The following is a 25,121-nucleotide window of genomic DNA, read 5'->3' on the forward strand; positions in this document are numbered from 1 at the left end:
GTCTTCTTGGTTACAGGTTAAGGAACCACTGGCATTATTGGAGATTGACTGAGTTGTTGTTCTGGACAGGCTGGCGCCCAGTAACCCAAATCTGCGACCTGGAAGGTCACGACGTACCTAAATTCAGGGTCAGAGTGTCAGCTGCCTAATCGATGGAGATATGCTTCTGTCTACCTGTATATGTGTGGATAATTACTATGTTTATCTATTTCTTAGCCAATCAGAAACTGCAACCTGAAGCAAGGAAGTAGCTTAGACCTTGGTGTAGGATATAACTGCTGTGAATGGGGCGGCCTACAAACTCCTGTGTGAGCCTTGAAGCTGACTTCTGCTGATGAAACTGCAAACTATTTTAAGTAAAACTTTTCTTCAATTTATTATAATTCTGACTGACAGGTCTTCTTTCAAACATCTGGTCCTTGGGTCCTAAACTGTTACCCCCTACCAGTAAATTCACAATATGAACACATTCACACTTCATTTTCTAATACCCACAATATGAACACATTCACACTTCATTTTCTAAGCCCTACGGATCGCAAAAGCTGCTTCCAAATCTTCAGTCCTCATTCTCCTGGATCTGTCTGCTGCCTTCGACACTGTGAATCATCAGATCCTTCTGTCCAGCCTCTCATCACTGGGCATCACAGGAACTTCACTCCACTGGTTTGAGTCCTATCTCACAGGTAGGTCCTTCAGGGTCGCATGGAGAGGCGAGGTATCCAGAACTCATCGACTGACCACAGGTGTTCCCCAGGGTTCAGTTCTTGGTCCCCTCCTCTTCTCCATCTACACCACATCACTGGGACACATCATACAAGCACACGGTTTCTCCTACCACTGCTATGCTGATGACACACAGCTCTTCCTCTCATTTCAACCAGATGATCCCACAGTGGCTGCACAGGTCTCAAGCTGTCTGGCGGACATCTCGGCATGGATGAAGGAACATCACCTGCAGCTCAGCCTGGCAAAGACTGAGCTTCTCGTCCTCCCTGCCAATCCGTCTCTACAGCACGACTTCACTATCCAGCTAGATTCATCATCAATCACCCCATCAAGGTCGGTCAGAAATCTTGGAGTAACGTTTGATGACCAGCTGACCTTCACAGATCACATTTCAAAGACAGCTCGATCATGCAGGTTTGCACTGTACAACATCAGGAAGATCAGGCCTTTCCTAACTGAGCATGCAACACAACTTCTTGTCCAGGCCCTGGTCATCTCTAGGCTTGACTACTGCAATGCTCTTCTGGCTGGACTTCCATCATGTGCAACCAAACCTCTACAGATGATCCAGAATGCTGCAGCTCGTCTCGTCTTCAACGAGCCCAAGAGGGCCCACGTCACTCCTCTGTTCATCTCTCTGCACTGGCTACCTCTCTCTGCTCGCATCAAGTTCAAAGCATTGACGCTTTCTTACAGATCTATCACAGGCTCAGCTCCCTCCTACTTTCACTCACTACTACGAGCCTACATCCCTACTAGAAGCCTACGATCGGTCAACGAGCGACGTCTCGTGGTTCCATCACAGAGAGCCACAAAATCACTTTCCAGAACATTCCCATGCTGGTGGAACGCTCTCCCCACCCTCATCCGGAATGCAGAATCCCTGACAACCTTCAAAAGACAGCTGAAAACCCATCTCTTCCGTGAGCACTTAACCGCATAAAAAATAAAAATAAAATAAAAACTCCCCTTTCCCTCTAAAACCTCACTTATCGGGCTTATGCTACTCTGAATAATGCCTGAACTTCGTATCTTGAGCACTTCTTGCGTTGTTTTTGTTTTTGCCTCTTCATGATGACTCGCTTAATCTAGTCCTAGTTTGTAAGTCGCTTTGGATAAAAGCGTCTGCTAAATGACTAAATGTAAAATGTAAATGTAATACTGCCTAACACAGTATAATATTTAGCTACTTTCATCTTTCCTCACACTCTTTTAACTAAAGCGACACACTGTACATGATTGGCTTCTGTAGTACGGTAAAGCCCACCTTGTTTGATTTGATTGGTCATTTTAAACATTTTGACATTGACAAGCACTGTTTTATAGAGCGGTGCATAATGGAGTGCAGCAGAGCAGCATTGTGCTTTTAAGAACGAAAAACATCTAATATGTACAAATCCCCTAAAAGGACATGGTGGCGGTAAAAATATTGGATGGGAGGAAAAAATATTTTCAAAGCTTTGGCGTTCTCTCGCAAAACCTGATTAATTTTAATTTCATGATAAATAATCATTAATTATGCAAAAGACATTTTATCAAACTATGTGTTGTAGTATATGACCAGTAGGAGACCAATTTGGTGACACGTTAATGACTATTTTTGTAGTAGCGCTTTTCGGGTTTTGCACTTTGCAGAAGGTCCCTTCGGACTCGCCGCCTGCTCAGAGATCAGTTTATATTATAATGCTTGTTTTGAGGAAAATTAGGTTGTAGCTTGTTGTCTACGTTACTATGATTGGAAAGAGGTGTCATTTGTGTTTTAGCAATGGTTAGCTCACAAGTTATTGATCCAGGAAGTTCGAATCTGTGAATATATAACTTTACTGAACTCCATGAAATAAGCACTGACCGTATTTCTTTAAACTTAAGGCAAGACACCCCAGGTGAATATACGGTGGCCGAGAGAGCTCAACACGCTGCAACTGAAGAAAACACATGCAAATAGAAAAACACCTGCAAATTAAGAAAACATCTTCATCTGTTTCACAACACATGTGTGCTCCAAATACTCACAACACAACCAAATACAGAAACGCGCTGCAAAAGTTCACAACACAACCAAATACAGAAACGCGCTGCAAAAGTTCACAACACAACCAAATACAGAAACGCGCTGCAAATAGAACAGAACACAACGGAAATGTTTCCGGGGAACCCAATAAGTGACGGACTCGGCTAGGACGTGCTTACCATAGATATCATATATAAACGCTAGAAGTCTTATGGCGCAGTCACTTCCGGCATCACCGTTCGGCCATCTTATGTCAGTGCTCTGTGCATTAAGGTGAGTGATCAGCATGCACACAAATCCTCATATCTCGCTGAAATATTGACGGATTTACAAACGGTTTGGTTTCTTACAAACGTTATTAGCGTGGCTATAATTCCGAATGCTTGAACATGTATGTTATAATTTTTCATATGTATGCAGTGTATGTATGTAGTGTCATAACTACATCTCTGACGTTTATAACAAACCAAACCGTTTGAAAATCGGTAGAAAATTGGGCAAGTTATGGTTATTTAAAAGTATTTGCACCATTAAACGAGTGAGCGAGCGCACTGCCGCAAGATGGCCGCCACGTGCGGACGTCGACCTCCATTGGCCAGCAGCGCGCACGAGACATCTAGCCTTTATATATGATATCTATGGTGCTTACAGCTGTCTACTTTTATTATTATTTAATTTTTTTGCAAAACATACAGAGATGACACGTTTATGACATACAACTTTGTATACAATATACAAAATGTATTTACAATATGTTCAATGTCATAAGAATACTAAAAAGAACAATGAGCTGAAGACTAAAATAAATAAATAAATAAAAAAAGATAGAGAAAAAGAACATGAGGGAAAGACATTAATCTATACATCAGTTACATTGTACACATTTTGTCATGTTATGTTAAAATAAGTTTCATAAGAAATGTTAGAATGCAGCTAGGGTCCAAATATGAGACGGCAAGTTTTAAAGTTGAGACACTCACACACAGATATAACGCATATTTAAAAAACTTTGTTGTATAAAATGTATATTTATTTGCAACAGTTATGTTAACAGCAATAATACTATATTTCTGGTAAGAACAGCTATTCAGCTGATGGACACGCGCTGCGTTGTCATGGGAACATCCCAGGTGAATATAATGAGGAAATTACGTTGTCTTTCGTTGCTCCCTTCATCAACATAATGGCACACAAGTGTCCCGCTCCCTCCAAAGTGCCCAATTCAAGGGCTCTGCCCGTCTGCCCTTTTAAGAGAGTAGGGCATAGGTAAAGCTCACGAGCAATAAGCACGTCCCAGCCGTCCGTCCGTCACTTATTGGGTTCCCCGGAAACATTTCCGTTGTGTTCTGTCCTATTTGCAGCTCGTTTCTGTATTTGTTTGTGTTGTGAACTTTTGCAGCGCGTTTCTGTATTTGGTTGTTAACTTTTGCAGCGCGTTTCTGTATTTGGTTGTGTTGTGAAACTGATGAAGATGTTTTCTTAATTTGCGGGTGTTTTTTCTATTTGCATGTGTTTTCTTCAGTTGCAGCGCGTTGAGCTCTCTCGGACACCGTATGAATAGGGGCAAAAAGATAACTGATATATATATCACCATACTTCAGTTGATAATTGCAAAAAAATGGTATAACAAGTTTACTGAGATGTTATGTTCAAATATGCAAATGAGGTGTTCTCTAATTAAATATGCACTAACTTGCATACATTTCTGGAATAAAAATCTGGTCATTGGTCATTGGAACAAGTCATGTTCAAAAAAATTGTTGATATATTAGAGTAAAAGGTTTTTACAGAGGGGATTTTGGGATCTCTATTTATTACTGCACAAACCAAAAATAAAAAAAGAATTCACCCTTTTTTAGCAATAAAATGTTATATGAAAATTATATATGTTCCTCCTATCCCATATTTTTTCCACAATCATGTCCCTTTAGGGGCTCCATAAATATTAGATTGTTGCATGTTGCTTGATATGTCTGGTAAATACTTTTGATGGAAATGTTTGAGGTCCATATGCAACTGAATGTTCAATATTGAGGAAGACTAAATAAAAATCTGCTACAGACTCACCACTGCTGCTTGTCATGAATCAGCATTAGTCCCCATCTGTAAAGAAAATAAAAGAAATTACTACACAACACAAACTGCATCTCAGTACATGAGTTTATACTCATGAGATAAGTGAGATAAGCTCTGGAATAGATGTTGTGTTTAAGTGCTCTTGGTTCATTACGGGGTGGGTGGATGCAGTTTGCTCCGGCAACCATGATAGAGCTTGAGCTCTTTGGCAGGATATTCCCTCTCGCACTGAGAACCCTGAAAGAGCAGAAGCCTTCAGAGATTAAAGATCGATTCATTCTCTTTAGTTTTTCACTCATGCAGTCTCTCAGTGTATTTACTGCTTCAGATTTGTTTATGAATTTCTTATGCTTAATGCAGCTGGTGTGTAACCATACAGTATTAATGTTTACACTTGCACACACCTGTAGTTCCTTGTGCAGTCTGAAGGTGTTGCCAGAAAGCTCACAATGACGAAGGTGGAAGTTTCTGCTACTTTCACTTTTAACCTCACAGACATGCAATGGCCCACTCTTACATAGATTCAACTTATTCTCTGCGCACACACACACACACACACACACACATTAGCAAACAACTACTGCACTGCTCCTAAAACAACTTAAGCAATGTTAATGCACTAGACTATAACTCAGGATGTAGTTTCTTATTCACTTAATTGTTGTGCATTCTTTATTGCACCATATTTTGTACACTACACTACCAGTAAAAAAGTTAGGACACACTTGATTTGGAGTCTAGAAAAAAAATGTTTCTTGTGAGTTGTGACCTTATTAACGTTTTGAGCAAAAAAGTATATTGCTAAATATATGGAAGTTTTGTAGACAGAAACATTGAGCCAAAATATGAATCTCATTGCAAAATTAAAATGTATACTTAAAAAGCATCTCAGAAGCTACAATATTGGATATTGAATAAATTAAAACTATTTCTGAAAGCAAACAGATAAATTAACATTGAAAACAAGAATTTAAATGTATTTTTCAATATTCTTGGAATATCTTGTGATGTATCAAACTGATTTTTTTCATCTATGATGAATAAAATAGATTTTCAAAGAAACTATGCATTGGTGTTTGTGTGACAAGACATACCCAGGTACCTCATGATGCTGATGATGTACTGATTCTTCTTAATCAACAGGTGGCAGTGACAACTAAGTGAGAAATAGAGTGGCAAGACTCTTTCCTGGTAATGCAGTGTTCTCTCTATTATAAAATAAAGTAAAATCCCACTCATCAAAAAAAAAAGTCTTAATCACCAAGTACATCAAAGTCAAGTTACCACATTCAGAGTCATGTCCAAAAGAGAAAGCTCCCATATTCATAAAGTACATTTTTAACACGACACCATATTTTGGTACAACAAAATATTAGATAAAAACTTAAACAACAACTATGATGTTAAAATGCACTTTTAATTTAAACCAAGAATGTTAGATGAATTAAAGCTTTTGTCATTGTTCCCTATTGCACTGGACCAAAAGCAGTCAATTGTTTGAGGGGATGTTTCATGGCCAAGTTTATCTAAAATCATTTAGGTGTCGTATTTGAATTTGAAACCAGTAATTTCTGCCTCTTAACATAGAACTAAAGCAGTAAACTAAAGCAAATCAACATGGCACTAAAATGAATGAATCAATCAGAAAAACAACTAAAATATTAAAAAACAGAAAGATCATTTTTATTTTCATGTGTCATTGATCAGTGCCACTTTCAGAATAGGATGAAATCTCACCCATGTCCTCTTTCTCTAGAATCTCATAGCAGCTCCAGAACTCTTCACTGGCTTGCTGAATTCCTTTAAGCTCCAGAACCACAGAAACCAACTTGAATACTGTCATATCTGCCGCAACCTAACACATAGAGTACACACAAAGAAAACTTCTACACTGATCTGCAACAAACAGAGGTGTAGTCCACACAGGTAAAGTACATAATTACATAAATTTAAGTTAGGATTAAATGTCCACCTGAACAAGAACCTCTGCACCCTCCTCTTTCTTCTCCAGGTAAACAGCACAAATGGTGCTGGATGGAGTTCGACTCAAGGACCTCTGAAATATAATCAAGTCAGCAATTAATGTCAAATATCTCAGAAATACAATAATTCAAATAATTCATCAGACTTTATTCAGTTTCGCCATCAAATCAACATGAGGAGTTCTTTACACAGACGCACAGATTTTACAACTCCTTATTAACAGCATTTAAAAATGCCCTTAATAATGCCATGTGTCCTGTGAACTCTGACCTGGGACTTGTGTTTATTCAGGATGTCAGACGTCATGTTTAGCTGCCTCTGAAGGTCAGACTCTGACAGCTGTGAAAGAAGCTTCATCTCAGTCATCATTCTTCAGGTTATTAACAGGTCTGTATTTGATATCTGAATGCAGTAACAGTGCTTGCTTATTTAGCCTGGCTTCCAGAAATGAAATACGGACTTGTTATGTGTTTGAGAAAGGTCTTCAATGTGTTAAAACATATAGGGGTCATCTTCTTTTCTGTGTACAGATATGATGTGACATGCATGGGTGAATGACACATGTATGCAATTTCCTGCAAAATCCGTGCCGACAACTCTAACATTTAATAATTATTATAAGTTTGTCAAAGCATATTAGGGTAAAGACATTTTTTCTAAAATTGTTTTTTTTTTTTTTTAAATTGTTTTTATTGTAAAAAAGTTACATAATGTAGCTTTAACTTAATACAATAATAAAATAATTAACAATCATCAATGTAACTAACTAATGTGATAAGTACCAACATTAAAGACAGACTCACATTAAAAATGCTGCAGTAGTTTTGGATCAATTCCTCCACCACCTGAGATGCTGTGACATCTGTTCCATCTGTCTGAAAAAGTGTTGGACCGAATACGATACTAAGGTTTCGTACAGTCATCTGATTCTCATCAGACAGGTGCTGAACACTGACAAAGCAGAAATTCCAGGTCAAGTTCTTGGATGTACTACTAACAATAACTACATATCCAACTGCATTCCTTATGATCAATTCAAATCAACCAGTCGTAGTCACAGAAATATTTTTAAAGCATATTAAACACTATCTATCATATCTAGACTTAGGAATGCTTAGAAGTTATCAGAAAGTAAACTACTATTTTATAGTGATTTGGTTAGTACTTTGTAGCTTTTAGACAGCTGAGCATGTCACATGTCATATAATATACCAAACCAGATGGTGTATGAGGACTCTGAGTGTTTCTCTGTTAACATCTGGGAGGTTTGAGAGGAGAATCTTGTATCTATTAATCTTCTCACTTCTGTTCTCCAGACCTGCAGAGTGTTAAAGAAAGTTACTTGCTTACAGTAGTGTTGGGTTACTCCCACTTTCTAAGCAGTTTTAAACATCTCATCTTACATTACTCCAATTTTTATTCACCTGCAGCTCTTAGCCAGCTGTCGCTGTTCTCTTGTCCGTTTAACACTCCGTCTTTGACCTCCCTGAGAAATCGTTTTAGCGTGTTAGCCACATCATCCACAGAATACTCAGACTCACACCACGTTACACTCCGTGCATCATTTTGAAATCTCTCCAGCAGTTTGGTCACATGAGAATAAATGCCACTCTTTCGGTAGATTCCTGATGACAACAGTCCTAAAAATAAAAAAGTGACATTATGTTTGTTTTTTGAGTATACCAAATCTTGCCATTTATTTTATAAAATTCTATTTCCCTACTATTAGGAGTGTGATTTACTTGGTGGCAGCATGAAGAAAAATAATTGTATCCAGTTTAGTACACTTTAATTAGAATTTAAAGTCACCATGTATTCAAAATGGACAGTTCTTATTTTTTATGGAATATTGCAGTATTTTTTATAAATTATTTATCCCTGCACATCATTATTTTTTATTTTTTTATCTTCCCTTCCCTCTTGCAGCTACATCTCTTCTCTCTTACTCATATGAGATTGCAGATACCACAAACCACAATGGTGGTCCAATGGACAAAATCAAGTCCTGCCCTTCATTTTTCTTGTTCAAGAAGCCGCTCCACTCGAAAGTACATCACAATAGGGAAGAAAAGACTAGCACAACTTCTGTTTTATGTTGGCTTTAATAGACAAAGAACAATAGACTAGTGTATCTCAACCTTTTTGACTTTAAGGCTCACCCACTCACAATTTTCACCCGATTAAATACTTTAGAGCTTAACATAACTAGAAATATGTTTTGGCTTATTTTAATGCTTGTTTTGTCATATTTTTCATTTCTACAACAGAATGTTTGCGCTTTCTTCTGTAATGTGAATGTGTGTTTGTATACCGTAACGTGTTACATGGTCCAGGCAGCGGTCAATAGTCACAGGGACACCCAGGTCAGTGAGTTGCTGCTGGGATAGCGGCTGATCTCCAGCACCAGATTTCTGCTGAATGTAGGTCTGCCAGCCCACAAAATGAGGCCTGCGGTCAGCTAGCAAATGCAGGGGTCCACCCCGCCACACCATCACCAAGGAGCCAGAACTGTCAGAGAGAGCTACGTACACACACGCATTCATATATATATATATATATATATATATATATATATATATATATATACACACATATAGTATATATACATTTCATATTGTCTCAGATCGGTGTGCTGTAACTCACTGAGTGTGACCAGCTTGCGCAGGTCGATTGTTTGTACATTGTCTTCCAGTAACACCTGCAGTTTGAAGCCACTCAGGCAAAACCAACCAATGCCATGGCTGCCCTCTGTGCAGCGCAGGCGACCCAGACGATCACAGGTTCCACACACATCAAACAGTGCAGGAGGCAGCACAGCCTAAATAAGAAGGAAGTGGATCAGTTTATTTTTCTCCTTTGCCAACATATTAGAATATAAGATAACCATTTTATTTAATAATATAAAGCAGCTTTACAGAACAATGCATGGAAGGCTGCAAGGAAGTAGAGATTAACATTTAGAAAAAAAAAGTCTCACAAAAGGCTGCATTTATTTGATAATAATACAGTAAAACAGCATTAATATTGTGTAGTATAATAGCATAATATATAACAGTATAATGTTGTGAAATATTATTGCAATATGAAATGACTGTTTTCCATTAAACATTACATTTATTAAACATTTAAAATGTAATTTATTCCTGTGATGGAAAAGAAACTTGTCTTATTATAACTTAATGATGAAAACAGTTGTTCTGCTTAATATTTTTGTGGAAACTGTAATACTTTTTTCAGGATTCTTTGACAAATGGGAAATAGAACTCTTTTGTAACATTATTAATGTCTTTATGGCTTAAAGGGATAGTTCACCCAAAAATGAAAATTCTGTCATCATTTACTCATCCTCAAGTTGTTCCAAACCTGTTGTATGAATTTCTTTTTTCTGCTGAACACAAAAGAAGATATTTTGAAGAATGTTTGGTTACCCATATTCAATGGGCCCCGCTGACTTCCATATTATGGAAAAAAGAATATTATGGAAGTCAATGGGGCCCAACAATTGGTCGTTTGGTTACCCACATATCATATTTTGTGTTTAACAGAAGAAAGAAGTACAGGTTTGGAACAACTTTAGGGTGAGTAAATGATGACAGATTTTTCAATTTTGGGTGAACCATCCCTTTAATGTTAATTTATTGTGTCCATGCTGAATAAAATTGTTAATATCTTTTAAATAAAAAAAGCACCCCCTTTTGGTCCAGTTTGAAAACCCATAGTCTACTGCTCTTGTTTGTCCTCACAATATGGTATTTTCAAATGAGTGGTAAAAAATGTGTTTAAAAAACTAAATAAATAAATAATTTGATCACCATGGCAATAGCCCGAATCCAGTTCTTGGCAATGCTGCCATCATCGGTTCCAAACAGATAGACTTTCCCCTCCTCAGAGTACAACTCAAAGGTGTGCTCATAGCTGCCAGCCAATTAAAGAGAGCATGATGAATATAGCGCACAAAAGGATTCATGTGGTAAAAGTAAACTCAATTAAAGTTGAAGTTCATGGTTTATTACCCATGTTTCCCTGGGCTGTTGACAGAGAGGCAGATGATTTCACTGGTCTTCATGCCACCACACTTGTTGTGGCTCTGTTCATTCTTAAAGTAGCTAAACATTCCATCACCAAGACAGCACCAACGCTGAGTGAAATCTACAATAGTCACACAAAAGGTTCATAAACACAGACAAACGCTTAGTATCCTTGAGATTCACTGGCTAGTCATCATACAGCAATTTACTAAACCAATGAAACTACGAGGGCTCCACACACCTGCTTTGGTTTTGTGGTCTGTGATTGGCCGACTTGATGAGGCAGTCTTAAAAAGGCAGCCAGAATGGGATCGATTGGACACATCTTTAACCACTGGCGTAAAAGACTCTGATGAAGAACAAAACAAGATGAGTTTAAACATAAAAGCTGAACCCATGAAACGTCTGAACCTATGTATCTAAACACATATACATTAGAGTTTTGTATGTATTTGTGCACCTGAGTTCAAGTTCTGCATAAGTAGCTCCGCTTGTACTGTTTGGCCACTATGTTTTGCCAGAGACAGTGGAGAAGGGTATTCTGGGATACCAGAGTTGCACTTGATATCCGCCCCACAATTCAGCAGCGAGAGAGTATCCAACAAATCAGAAAACTGCACCGCTGAACACAGAGCCTAAGAAACGCAGAAAAACCAGACATGAGAGAGAGCAGAACATTCATTCGATGTGCATTTAGTGTCATTTATTTTGCATTTAGATAGAATTGACTAACTCTGTTGAGCGCCTCCTGTTGACCAAAGAGTATGTGGTATTTGCGATATTTTCCATTCTTGTATTTTGCTGTTATGTGTTGGAGACGTTGCTCGCTGTTAGCGTTCGCACTGAGACTTTCACTCGGTGGAATATTCGCTCCCCAGAACTGATTAGCTTTGCCGTTACCCAGCAGCAGAAAAACCTGGCAACACAAAATTAGATTATCAGACATCATCCAGAAAGAGAACGGCACAACTGCAACTGCAAAGCACATCAATTTAACTCTCAGATGTAACTGAGGCAGCATATAGACTGGATGCATCACATTCATTGTACCCTGATGAGGTCATCAGTCCACACTCGTTCATCCAACTTCAGACTGCGAACCTTTGACACGTTCTGGCCCAGGCTTCTGTGTGCACCTGTTATCACACAAATGTGTACGCATTTATGAGCAGACATATACAGTACATAGCTGCTGCTGTCATTTGTTAATATTTGTATGTACCTGCACATTTTTCACATAGCAGAACACACAGGTTGATTGACGCCCACTCTGGCATCGAAGAGCCGCAGTCCGCACATAAACGGTTTGATGGCACACGCCAAATGCTCTCACACACTCCATCACATGACAGAGAGCGACTCACACACTCATTAAGTAACTCGCACCATTTCTGCTTCTCACTCACTGAATTCACCACAAAACTACAAACAGAGAGAGAGAAGCATACAAATGAAGTTAAAACAATTTTAATTGATGTAGGGAGTTTAGTTTCGTCAATGAGTTTATGGTCTATTTGGCTTAATCAAGTAAAAAACACTGATTAATGTCATGTCCATACAAAATGCCACCCTCTTATCTAAAGCACATTGTTTACGACATCCATTCTTCAGTAAATTTGTTAGAAGAAACTTGAAGAAACAGTGTGTACCAAACTCCGAATGGTACACACTGGAAAAACAGTGCGAGGGTTTTACCCTCGGTTCAAATCATGGTCCGTGGCGCTGGGCCTGATACAAATATATATTTTTTTTAAACTGAAAATATAAAAATAAAAGCTAAATATGAATAAATACTATAGTAGTATATAAATAATACAAAAATAACTAAACAAATGCTTTCCAGTTTTGTGTGCAAAAAGTGAAAAATTGCAGCGTTTACCTGAATGCTCTGTATGGAGTGGTGAGCGTGAAAGAGCGCTTGGTTTCTCCATCTCTCACATTGGCCATTCGCATGTCTATGTCAGTGATGCCTACACCCTGAAAATATTCCTATATACAAAACACAAACACAACTAATCTATCAAATAAACCCCTCAAAACATTTAGAAAGACAATTATTCACATTCAGACTCACACCTCGTGGCTTCTGAAGAGGAACAGTTTGTCCCTGCTGATAAGTGTGTAGACTTTGGTGCGCGGTGACAACATCTCCAGGTTGCCCTCGAAACAAATATTCACACTACCGCTCTTAAAGAACAGATTCCGGGGCTCCAGACTATTTTTGCGTTCACTCAGAATCTTTTCAATGCAGCCCACCCAGTCATTTCTTTCCTCTGTGAAAATACACACACAATATAAATGTATGAAAATCATTCACAGCCTGAATATAAAAACAAAGATGTGTCAGAGACATTCTGCAAGCTGGTCAGAAGAAAACATTGACAAATACACACGAGTGCTTTCTGCTCGAAACAGGAAAGTCCGGCTCTGACTGTGGAGCTCAAATCGTAAATCTCCGACACTGACCACCTTATCGACAGATTCCAGAGACACCATCCTTTTAGAGTAGACCTCCTGTCACACAAAGAGAAAGAGAAATTCTTGAAAACTCTGTATTACACTTGAGTCAAGTTAATTGAAATTCCATTCAAATGTTGTTTCACAGGGTCTGCAAACAGGACAAGAAAGGCACACAATGAACAATGCTATACTGTAAACAATAAACGCTATACTCATTAATTAAAAATATAAAAACAAAAGGGATCAGGGATACATAGCATATTTGGAAATTGAATTGTTCCCCTTATTTTTTACTATTCATTTGCCTTTGGCGCCATCTATTGCTCACTAAGTAAAATATTGTACATTATAATGTGGTGGTGCCTAAATTCAGCTGTAGTATTTAAAATTATATTTTAGTTTATACCGTGTGTTTTTTTATTTTATTTAATTAAACAAAACATTATCAGATAATCAGTATCGGCCAAAATTGACAGAGTTATAGAGTAATGATACAGTAGTAGTGACAGTTATAATAATAAATCAGAGTTGGAGTGCAGAGGACTGGCAGTGGAGAAAAATGTCATTCTTGATAGTTATTATTTTATTATCACTATCTCAGAGCGAGTGTACAACTTTAAATATATGCCTCTTTTCTTTTTTACAGTCTGACTCTGAACACAAGCGCTGTTAGGCTGCATAGACTAGGTCAGCCGGAACCAGGAACACTTCCTAATTCCTATAACACCCGATGCACTCGTTACATCATAAGAAGAATGGCATCTACTCTAATGCAAGTCTTTCTGTTTTTTGGAGGTTTACTGTAGTCAGCCAGATCCGGGCCGTGTAATTAACTAAATTAATAACTTTTTTACAACAAAAATGAAACATCACTGAACTTAAGATGGACTATGATGCTATTTTCTTCTAGATCTACAGCAGGTAAAGCTGCTTTGAAACAATCTGTATTGTAAAAAGCACTATATGAATAAAGGTGACTTGACTAAGGTTTCTAAAAACATCAGGCAATTGATAAACTTTCTAAATTCCAGAAACTTTAAGTCTAGATTGAATCATTGTGACCGAAACCAGGCAGAAATACATTCCAGCTTTCATATCCTCTCGTTTTTAGTGTGCATCATCATTTAGTAATTATCATCATCCCCTCTCTCCATTCCAATCATTTTCTAGCTTGTTTGTACAATAAATACTTAACTTCCTTAAAGAAAACAAGACTGGACTTTTTTATAGTCATTCTGGAAGGAAAGGAATGTGTCTGGTGAACGAGAAAATCTATATATTTATTCTGATTGGAAGGATCTAATTGTTATTCAAGATTTTAATTACCAGGGGGATATTGCAAAATATTTACTCACAAGAGTACAGAGTGGATGTATGGATAGAGAAGAAAAAAACTGACTGATTGATTTATTCAACTATTTTACCTTGATGTATTGAAAATATCTCAAATATTCTGAGTCCAGCTGCACCCATCGACGCTGGTAAATCTTGCCACTGAAATTACAAAAACAAATATTATAAAACATAAATTAATATAATAATTATAAATATAAATAAAACCACAGATTTCAGAAAAGAGGCTTAGTTATTCTTTCTTACCCTTTTGGAGGAGTTTTCTCCAGCCAGCCAGCTTTAATAATCTGACGGAACTCCTCTGAGAAATCAGGAAACTCTGTACATCGGATATCAATACTGTCCTCACTAAGATAAACAAACGCTGTATTAATACAACAGAATAATTCTAATTTCTCTTCCACTGCAGGCTCAAGTAAACACACAAAACAAAATAAAATTATATATTTTTTTGCGCTTCATGCACACACCGCTCTCTTTGAGTGACTGTCTCTTTTTTATCCTCTTCAACTTTCAGGTTGATGAAACATTTCTGCATGTCTCGCAATAGATCCTCCTGTTGGAAGACAAACAACCGTTGATGAAAATGATAAATAAAAACACCATTGTTTAAAATTTTGGGGTCAGTAAGAATAGGAAAATTCAATAATAGGAAAATATTTGTATCAAAAGTGACATGACTTTAATAATTTTACAAATAAATTCTATTTAAAATGCTGTTCTTTTGACGTTCTATCGAAGAATCACGTGAAAAATGTATCACGGTTTCCACAAAAATATTAAGCAGGACAACTGTTTTCAACATTGATAATAATAATAAATGTTTCTTGAACACAAAATCAGCATATTACAATGATTTCTGAAGGATCATGTGACACTGAAGACTGGAGTAATGATGCTGAAAATTCAGCATTGCCATCACAGGAATAAATTACTTTTTAAAATATATTCAATTAAAAAACAGTCATTTTAAATTGCAATACTATTTCACAATATTACTGTATTTTTAAGCAAATGCAGCCTTGATGAGCATAAGACACTTTCTCCAAAATTATTTAAAAAATCTTACCAACACCAAACTTTTGAACTGTAATATATATTTAGCAAGAACTTTGTTGTAGAAAAGAATATTTATTAGACAAAAACTTAAGATGTACTATGATGAACTTGATAGCACAGCTGTGAGAATGAGTGGTACATTTTCTCTACCATACAGGCCCAAGAGAATGGCTATTTAACCAACTTTCACATTGACAGAACAACATACACACTCAGTCACAGACACAAAATTTACCTTTGAAGCCATGTTCTGGGATTGTGGTGTGTGTACCTTTGAAGGATGCAGAACACATTAATCAATTAATTATCAAAACATAAACCAACAAAAAACAATGAAGAACATATGAATAACATGTGGCTTCTTTAACATATTGGAAATATCTATAAAATACAGGACGATCAGGTTTTTCCTGGCACAGTTTCAAACCATCTTGAGTCTTGACATAATGGGGAAAAAAATTTAAGGGTCTCTAAAAAAAAAGATGTCTGGTTGTCTTCATTATATGATTCAGGATAATCATTTTTATCATTAGTTTTGAGTTGTAATGAGGAATATTTCCAGCCAAATTTACATAAGTGACTGAAAAAACAACAATCTGGACAACGCTTATACTGTATGACCTATAACCCTGATGTAATGCTATGACATTAATTACAGAAATAGAAAAACATCTCTTCCGCCTCACCCAAATTTACTGTAAAACACACAATGATCTGAAGCCACCAAACCTGATGCACAGCCTTTCTAAAAGTTCCCAAGCACAGACATTAAGAAACAAACAACCTTTGAAAGATATCAGAAGGAACAATAGTCCTTTCAGTGCACACAATAATGCTCTTCTTCAATGTGGTACATTTTGGGAAGTAAGCTCAGATTGGTGTTCTTCACGAAACCAAGATAATAGCTAAAACATTTTTTCTGCTTCGACCATTCCGCTTATGTGCAAAAACACACACAATAAAAAGCAGTAAGTAAAAAAAAAGTAAAACTGTTTACAAAAATGCACACGTGCAGAAATAGACACTCATAAGCTACTTTAATGTGAATATTAGAGGAATAAAGATTAGTTTAATATCAGATATTGGTAAAATATCACAACCAGAGTAAAAACACTTTATAGATTTAAACTACTGAATGGTTTACTTAAGAGCTAGTGTTTAAGAAACATTTTATGTTAAACATGCACACGCGCACAAACACACGTATCCAATCTCAAACCAACACATTATTCTTGAAAAATCTAGGATTATGATATATAATCATTCTTACTACTACTACCATTACTTATAGTGATATCTGATCAAACTGTGCTATAGTTTATGATGTTAGTAACAGATAAAATAAGGTAAGTTACCTGTGTGCAGTCAAATCTGTGCCAAGCCCTACTGCATTACAAGGCATTTATAAACGTACACACGCGCGCTCACAGAGCTCTATTTGGAAAATGAGGAAGTTTATGACTCGGTGACAGAACCATACCAGCAATTCCTCAGATAACTTTATAAAAACTATTATTTTCGCTTCAAAAGCACTGCTTTCAATCCTGTGAGTCCAGCTAATCTCAACATTTATTGGCCAAACTCATTTTTTGAAGCTTTTTGAAACTAGAGGAAGCTTATAAATGTTGAATTTCTAAAATTGAATTTTTTTTAAATCTTTGAAACACACCTGTAAGGGCACAATGTTGGATAAGCTACTTCTTAAGACAGAGGATAGATCCAAACTGTTGCTTTCGGTCTCATGCTCCCTACTGACTGCCACTAGTCTCAAGCAACTGCTGAGAAACTATTATGTAGATTTAGACTATTTGTTGACGTTAACGATCGTGTATACCGGTATGTGTGCATGTGCATTCTACAGTAGTCTGTACTTACTGCCCTCTAATGGCTGCAGCAGGGGTTGTTATAAGAGTTTTGATTGAGGTAGGCACCACGAAGTTCAAATTGTACCACAATTCTAGTGTTAACTATTTACGATGTGTTTTTGCAAGTAAGAAATGTAGGCTAACTAGATTTTTATATTTGCATTGAAAAAAATTGGTATTCTGAGTTTTTTAGCGCGTTTTTAGACAAAAGAGGAAAGCTAGTAAGCACGAACGCTACAATTTGAAAGTCTAGTGCCACAGTTGCCACTTCTTCAAATGCGTAAACACTCTGCGCATGCGCGGTAGTGCAGCAAGCGATTGGGGGAGAGCTGCGCGCGAACATCAAAACATTTGTTCAAAACTCAAAGCCGCTTCCGCAGTCTAGGTGGTGAGACACATGGTGTTTTTCAATCAACATCCGTAAAAAATAAATGCAAATATGCAAAGCAATAAAGTTGAAGAACTTACGGACAAGTTAGAAGGGTGAGTCATCAAATTATATCATATGTACATCTTGCAGTTTTTATCAATACATTAGAACTTTGATTACGACGTAAAATTGTTGTTGCATGTAAGTTAGCATGTAGAACATACTTTGATTGTGTTTTTTTTCTCTTATTGCAGATATCTGTCTTTAGACACGGAAAAGATGGACAAATTCGACAGGTACTCAAACACCATGCTTATGTAGTTGTCCATCACTGCTGTTAATATAAAGTTCTAATCTCGGGTGACTGTCACCAGCTAGAATACGTATTTTACTGCCCATATTGATTTGATGTCATGTGAAATGATACCTTACAACCACATAATTTGTTACAGTGTATATTTTTTCGTTTTTTTTTTTTTATCATACTAAAAATGTGAGGTAGATATTTATTTAGTATAAGTTACCCTCCCACACAAAATGAATACCTATTGGGAGACCCGGCTAGCTGTCACCTTGTTGGTGAATACACTTAAGCACAGGTTTGCTCAAAGTTGTGGCTACAGAAAAGTAATTATACATTTTATCCTTAATTGTATTGAAAAAAGATACAGTTTAATGAACATGTTGACTTTTTGTGACGTTGTATTACTTGGGGTAAGTTGTCAATGGAATCTGTTAGCATAGCAATTGTGAAACGAGGCTAAAATGTATTGGTAACATACAAACATATTGTTTTGGCCAATAAATTTCATATAGAATGAGCAGTGTAAATTGAATTGAAAACTAATCTGACTACTTGCTCTGACCTGATATAAAAACATTATTTTTTTCAACTGTTAACTGTCAACTTCACATGTTCAGTCACCTCTTGCTCTGACTGACTAGGGTATTGATTAACAAATTTGTAATTAACATTTAAAAAGAAAAATTCAGCTTGCAGATATATATGTCTATTTTTTTCTCAGTCAGAATAAAAACTGTTGAATATATGCCACCTACAAACTTTGCGTTTGACAAAAAGCATTTTTTATTGTGCTTGATATTAGTATTTGGGTGTATTCTGTGTTGTTCCTGTGTAACAGTTATTGTATTATTTTTGCAGGTACCGGCAGGAGGGGAAGGAAGCTGCCATGCGCGGTGAGCTGCCTCGTGCCCTGGAGCTATTTCAGCTGGCTTACCAGCTGCAGCCGAGTGACAAGCTTAAGAAACGGGTCCAGGCCATACAGGATCTCATTCAGAGAGATGAAGAGGAAGACGAAGAGGAGGAAGAATTTGTGGACGTGAATGATAGTGGATTGAAACTTTATAAAGGGCTCTATGACAAATTGTATGACCATCAGAAAGAGGGTGTGGCGTTCCTGTACAGTCTCCACCGAGATGGAAGGAAAGGGGGAATCTTGGCCGACGACATGGGCCTCGGAAAGACCATTCAGGTCATTTCATTTTTGTCAGGGATGTATGATGCAGAGCTGGCCAATCATACCCTGTTAGTCATGCCAACCTCGCTCATAAAGAACTGGGTGCGTGAGTTTGCCAAGTGGACCCCCGGAATGAGGGTGAAAGAGTTTCACGGCACAAGCAAAGCTGAGCGGAACAGGAATCTGGAGCGAATCCAACGCAAAGGAGGAGTTATCATTACCACCTACCAGATGCTCATCAACAACTATGAGCATCTTGCATCATATGACCAGCGTGAGTTCAAATGGGACTATGTCATCCTGGACGAGGCCCACAAAATCAAAACCTCATCTACTAAAACGGCTAAAAGTGCTCACGCCATACCTGCTAGACACCGTGTGCTACTTACGGGCACTCCTGTACAGAATAACCTACGAGAGATGTGGGCACTGTTTGACTTCGCTTGCCAGGGGTCGCTGCTGGGAACCTCTAAAACATTCAAAACTGAGTATGAGAATCCAATCACACGTGCAAGGGAGAAAGACGCCACGCCTGGGGAGAAAGCTCTTGGGTTGAGGATTTCTCAGAACTTGATGGACATAATCAAACCTTACTTTTACAGGCGGACCAAGGCAGATGTTCAACACAAAAAGCAAAAACATAAAGAAGGCTATCGAGAGGAGGAAGATCAAGAGAACAAATGTCCAAACGCCAGCAAAGGTGTAGAGATGCCATCGCTGACACGAAAAAACGACCTCATTGTGTGGACGTACCTCAGTTCAGTCCAGGAGGACATTTATAACCAGTTCATCTCGCTGGAGCATATTAAGGAATTGATGATGACTACCAGGTCGCCGCTCGCAGAGCTCACAGTTTTGAAGAAGCTCTGTGACCATCCCAGACTCCTCTCGAATCGAGCCGTGACTCAACTAGGCCTGGAGCAAGGTTCCTCCTTTGACTCCACCCATCCAGACATTGAGAGCGAGTCGGCTGTGAGTCAGATCGACCACATTTCAGATGAGACTTTGGTTAGAGAGTCAGGAAAGCTGCAGTTCCTTGTGTCTCTAATGGAATGTCTCCGTGAAGAGGGGCATCGGACCCTAATCTTCTCTCAGTCACGGAAGATGTTAGACATCATGGAGCGTGTCCTGCGTAACAAAAACTTTCGCCTGCTGCGCTTGGATGGCACAGTGACACATCTGGCAGAAAGGGAGAAGCGTATCATGCTGTTCCAGACAGACAAACGCTACACAATCTTCCTCCTCACCACTCAGGTGGGTGGAGTCGGGATCACGTTAACAGCAGCAAACCGTGTTGTGATCTTTGACCCCAGCTGGAACCCTGCAACAGATGCTCAAGCTGTGGATCGCGCCTATCGAATTGGCCAAACTGAAAATGTCCTCATCTACCGACTCATCACCTGTGGCACCGTGGAGGAGAAGATTTACCGCAGACAGGTAAATAAGAATCTTAACTTTAGGACCTTCACTTAAAGGAACACTCCACCATTTTTTGAAACAGGGCTTATTCACCTTCTTTCCTACATTTAGATAGGTGGGCAAATGCATTTTTGTATCAGTGCATGCATTGTTTTAGTTTGATAGGTGTTTAAAAACCACCTAATTACTTCTTGTGGCCTGCGTATTCACAACAAGTACAAATAGCGATGCAGATTAACACTAGGCGATTTCCTAGGCAGATATTGACTTGGGACTATATTAGGGGGAAGCACAGGCGAAGCACTGCTACTTGGGCGCAGAGATATCACGCCCAAGTAAGCAGTGCTTCGCCTGTGCTTCCCCCTAATATAGTCCTTAATATATAAGTCAATATCTGCCTAGGAAATCGCCTAGTGTTAATCTGCATCGCTATTTGTACTTATTGTGAATACGCAGGCCACAAGAAGTAATTAGGTGGGTTTTTTAAATTTTTTATATCACTTTTACTCAGGACATGCTAGCTGGCAACAAAGGATTCCATTCATTATGCTAAGCTAAGCTAGCACCGACCCTGTCAAACTAAAACAATGCATGCACTGATACAAAAATGCATTTGCCCACCTATCTAAATGTAGGAAAGAAGGTGAATAAGCCCTGTTTCAAAAAATGGTGGAGTGTTTTAGGGTTAGGGTAGTTTTTAGGGTTACAAAAAGTTTCAGGGCTACATGATTTGGCCAAGAAATGCTTTTGCAATTATTTCATCATCATGTATTGTGATTGTAATTTGAAATGCGATATGATAAACACATAATTTTTCATATTGCTGCTGCTTGGATATCCAGGCAAAAAGAAGTAGAAAAGTTTGAATCACACTAAAACTGATGCACAAAAACTGCAAACTAACAAGCATTGCCTAATGTCTCCAAATAAATGTTTTGCCAATATTCACTTTTTAAAGTTGTTAGGTTGGTAGAAAAACTTTTTTAAAAGTAAATATGGACCAAGTAAAAAAAAAAAAAAAGTACTCTCTGCATTCGTATTGTACTGGTTTCTTTTTAGTCCACTTCAATTGTGTTAGCTTTACATTCACTTAATTAGACTTTAAATTCATGATGCTGTTTTTTATTTTTTATTTAATACAATCACCCTCAATTATATTAAGTAATATTTGTATGTTAATTTTAAAAATTAAGGCAGAAATATATTAACATTGTAATTTTACAATTGAACTTTGAAATAAAAAAGTGATCATATTAAATAACCCAATTTCAGAATCTTCACTGTAGACTATTTGTATTTCTTAAATCTTATCCTGTTGTGGTTTAATCATTGTACTAAACTATATCACAATACTTTTTTTTTTCCGAATTGTACTGTTAAGAGAAAAAAAATTAGACAAAGTGTTGATGCAGCTTCCAGGCATAATATTTCGATAAGTACAACAATTCAGCTTTTGGCAAGCAATTGGTTTTATGTCATGTAGTAATGAGAACTAAAAGCTAGTTTTCTGCTATTCTGATGTCAGTAAAACAGTACCTGTAACAGTTTTCCCCCCCCCTGTGTTTCTATATCTGCAGGTGTTTAAAGACTCTCTTATCCGGCAGACAACCGGAGATAAGAAGAACCCGTTCCGATACTTCAGCAAGCAGGAGCTACGTGAACTGTTTAAACTCGAAGACACACGTTCTTCCTCCACTCAGCAGCAGCTTCAGGCGATGCACGCACAAAACCGCCGCTCTGACACCAACCTGGACCAGCACATCGCTCGCCTTCACAGCATGGAGATGTTCGGCATCTCCGACCATGACCTCATGTTCTCTAAAGAGGCGGCAGCCGATGAAGATAATCCTGAGGATGCAGAGTCCCATCAATACATACAAACGCGTGTACAGAAAGCACAAGAGCTCATGCAGGCAGAATCAGAACTGCACGGCCAGCTCATGGACAGCGTGGCCCAGAACACCGAACCGGCTTGGCTCAGGCAAACAGGGCAACCGAAATCTGCTGGTAGAGACCGGCCGGCCCCTCCTCGTATCAAAAACGAGCCAGTGACGGTGGATTTGACTCATTACAGTTTCGATGAGGCAGAACTGGAGGTAGATGAGCAGAACTCTCCGCCAGTTGAGGAAGTGGTGGAAGTTGTAGGTGAAGAAGTGGAATTTGTAGGCGAAGAAGTGCAAGTGGGAAAGGAGTCTCCTCGTTCTGGTGGAGAAAGAAATGTTCATGAGGTTAGCCCTGATGCCGACAAGCTAGCTCGCCATGTGATCACGCTGGATGACAGTTCAGATGAGGCTGACAAGCTGTACGGTAATGCAACATCTGAGCATCAATACTCACAGCACAGCCTTTCAAGTCCTTCTCACCAGTTTCCAAAGTTGGAAGAACTTTCTGTAGCGTCTGATACTCTTGATAATAGAGAGGATCAGGCAGACGAGCCGCATTCAACGGTTCTCTCTTCACCCCCTCCTCGACATGAGGCCACAGCGGGAGAGTCTTTTAAAGCAGAGGTGGAAATGCTTCAGGGAAACTTCAACCTGCAGCTGGAGGACAGTGCAGAAATGTTCTCCGTTGAAGAAGTTTGTGAAGTGGAGGAGTCTGTAGCAGAGGAAAGTCCTGAGTTTCAACTTCAGATGGACATCAGTGGAGAAAGACTAGAAGAAACAAGTATCCATGACAGCAGACAGGATGGTAAACAAAACAAAAGTGAAATCAGTACCTATAACAACAGTGAGTTCTGCAACAATAACAATGCTGAAGTCAGTAACTGTAACGGTGAGGTCAGCAAGCATGAATCTGCTCCGGACACACCTGCGGACGACTCCTTTTTGCATTCTGTTCGTAGAAAGAAAAGACAGGTCATCTCTGACACTGAAGAAGAAGAAGATGTGGATGAATCAGAGAAGCCATGTTTAACTAGCAGTCCATTAGCTGATGGCCTTAGCAGGTTGGGCTCTTCCACACCAAAATCCACTCTGACTGACAGAACTCGACTCCGCCGCAGCTTGAACACTTCTGTGGCATCGAGAAGGTCCTTCGTTGTGTCCATGCTGGAGAATGAATCTGATGAAGAGTCAGCAGAGCACAGTGAAGATAAATCCAAATCCTATGAGACATCTGAAGCAAATGAAAGTCATGCAGATGAATCAGTGGAGGAAGAGGAGCCACCCAGTGGAGATAAAACTGAATCCTATGAGATATCTGAAGCAAATGAAAGTCATGCAGATGAATCAGCGGTGGAAGAGAAGCCGCCCAGTGGAGATAAAACCGAATCCTATCAGATATCTGAAGCCAGTGAAACACATGCAGATGAATCAGTGGAGGAAGAAGAGGAGCCCAGTGGAGATAAAACCGAATCCTATCAGATATCTGAAGCCAGTGAAACACATGCAGATGAATCAGTGGAGGAAGAAGAGGAGCCCAGTGGAGAGACTTTAAACACAGAAGAGTCTAAAAGTGACGAGGAATTTGAGGAGGTGGAAGAGAGTGTGGAGTCAAGAGGAGACCAGGAATGGCACAGCGCCCTGCTTGAATCCACTGCTGATGTTGAGCTAGAGTCTAGTGAAATGATGGACCAGTGTGCCCCTAAAACATTCCCTATGGAAACGCACATTCTTCCTGTTAGCTCCACAAGCAATGACGTGACTGCTGCTAAAGCCTCTGAGAACACGTATGAGTCGTTGGTTCTGTCTGGGAAACAGAGTTTGGCAGAGGGGAGAAAGCAGGAGGCTCTGGATTTCTTTCTGAAGGCAATAGACATTAATACTGGTGACGCTGAAATCCAACTCTTGATTATTCAGTTGTACAGGCAACTTAGCCAATAATTAAAATGCACACAGCCGTCTTATGCACATAAGACTTTATCATATCTTTATCTTGTTGATAAACTGTTTGACATGCCTTTTTTTTCTCTGCCTGTTGTTAAAAAGAAATTGCAGACTGAATGTGACTGAAACATACATAACTGACCAGAGGAACTAGTTAAGAAAAATATGTTGTTCATGGACTTTTGTTGTTTTCTTGTATGTTTCATTTCTTTGGTTTAAAAACTGTTCAATTTATCATATTCTGTGGAATATATTGTGGAAGAAAACAAAATAAATTCTCAAAGGTTTAATAGCTTATTTCCTGCATGCTTCATTCCAGATATGTATCTACATTTTATGTATATATTATATTCTTAAGTTTTCTTAATTTTAAGTTTTTTTTCCCCACATTAACTTCATTTCAGGCGAGTGTTTCTAACTTTGTGCCCCTCAGTCTGAAGCTCTTGACTAAAAAGTCCTCTGTTTT

General features: G+C 38.4%; 2 protein-coding genes across 3 annotated transcripts in view; one reads left to right on the top strand and one right to left on the bottom strand.

The window, feature by feature from the left end:
* arap1a (ArfGAP with RhoGAP domain, ankyrin repeat and PH domain 1a) overlaps positions 1-17,507 on the bottom strand; it is a 22,401-nt gene extending 4,894 nt beyond the window's left edge. Inside the window, exons 1-28 of one of the 2 annotated variants that reach the window (XM_084115084.1) lie at positions 17,369-17,494; positions 17,055-17,133; positions 15,935-15,970; positions 15,111-15,196; positions 14,887-14,988; positions 14,712-14,781; positions 13,221-13,341; positions 12,904-13,100; positions 12,707-12,816; positions 12,050-12,249; positions 11,878-11,963; positions 11,561-11,743; positions 11,288-11,462; positions 11,069-11,176; positions 10,813-10,948; positions 10,612-10,714; positions 9,443-9,617; positions 9,111-9,320; positions 8,224-8,439; positions 8,012-8,117; positions 7,603-7,750; positions 7,070-7,138; positions 6,789-6,872; positions 6,554-6,671; positions 5,911-6,024; positions 5,221-5,351; positions 4,971-5,053; positions 4,808-4,843 (exon numbers count right to left, since the gene is read on the bottom strand). In XM_084115084.1, coding sequence (XP_083971210.1) covers positions 4,808-4,843; positions 4,971-5,053; positions 5,221-5,351; positions 5,911-6,024; positions 6,554-6,671; positions 6,789-6,872; positions 7,070-7,138; positions 7,603-7,750; positions 8,012-8,117; positions 8,224-8,439; positions 9,111-9,320; positions 9,443-9,617; positions 10,612-10,714; positions 10,813-10,948; positions 11,069-11,176; positions 11,288-11,462; positions 11,561-11,743; positions 11,878-11,963; positions 12,050-12,249; positions 12,707-12,816; positions 12,904-13,100; positions 13,221-13,341; positions 14,712-14,781; positions 14,887-14,988; positions 15,111-15,196; positions 15,935-15,946 — 3,179 coding nt within the window. In that variant the 5' untranslated portion in view covers positions 15,947-15,970; positions 17,055-17,133; positions 17,369-17,494. Of the gene's footprint in view, positions 1-4,807; positions 4,844-4,970; positions 5,054-5,220; positions 5,352-5,910; positions 6,025-6,553; positions 6,672-6,788; positions 6,873-7,069; positions 7,139-7,602; positions 7,751-8,011; positions 8,118-8,223; positions 8,440-9,110; positions 9,321-9,442; positions 9,618-10,611; positions 10,715-10,812; positions 10,949-11,068; positions 11,177-11,287; positions 11,463-11,560; positions 11,744-11,877; positions 11,964-12,049; positions 12,250-12,706; positions 12,817-12,903; positions 13,101-13,220; positions 13,342-14,711; positions 14,782-14,886; positions 14,989-15,110; positions 15,197-15,934; positions 15,971-17,054; positions 17,134-17,368 lie in introns of both variants that reach the window. The other variant, XM_084115083.1, reaches the window with a different exon arrangement.
* A 413-nt stretch (positions 17,508-17,920) lies between these two features.
* Positions 17,921-24,945, top strand: ercc6l (excision repair cross-complementation group 6-like). The gene is made up of 4 exons (XM_084113771.1): positions 17,921-18,047; positions 18,189-18,230; positions 19,097-20,849; positions 22,409-24,945. The coding sequence occupies exons 1-4, from the start codon at positions 18,004-18,006 to the stop codon at positions 24,650-24,652; spliced, it is 4,083 nt and encodes a 1,360-aa protein (XP_083969897.1). The 5' UTR covers positions 17,921-18,003; the 3' UTR covers positions 24,653-24,945.
* The last annotated feature ends 176 nt before the right edge of the window (positions 24,946-25,121 follow it).

The sequence above is a fragment of the Abramis brama genome (genome assembly GCF_963993115.1).
Source record: "Abramis brama genome assembly, chromosome: 5".
Taxonomy (NCBI): domain Eukaryota; kingdom Metazoa; phylum Chordata; class Actinopteri; order Cypriniformes; family Leuciscidae; genus Abramis; species Abramis brama.

Excerpts from the sequence above, each read along its gene's own strand:
- ercc6l (XM_084113771.1), top strand. The coding sequence starts at position 18,004 with ATGCAAAGCAATAAAGTTGAAGAACTTACGGACAAGTTAGAAGG. Across the intron at positions 18,231-19,096 it reads AAGATGGACAAATTCGACAG|GTACCGGCAGGAGGGGAAGG; the intron begins GTACTCAAACAC and ends TTATTTTTGCAG. Across the intron at positions 20,850-22,408 it reads AGAAGATTTACCGCAGACAG|GTGTTTAAAGACTCTCTTAT; the intron begins GTAAATAAGAAT and ends CTATATCTGCAG.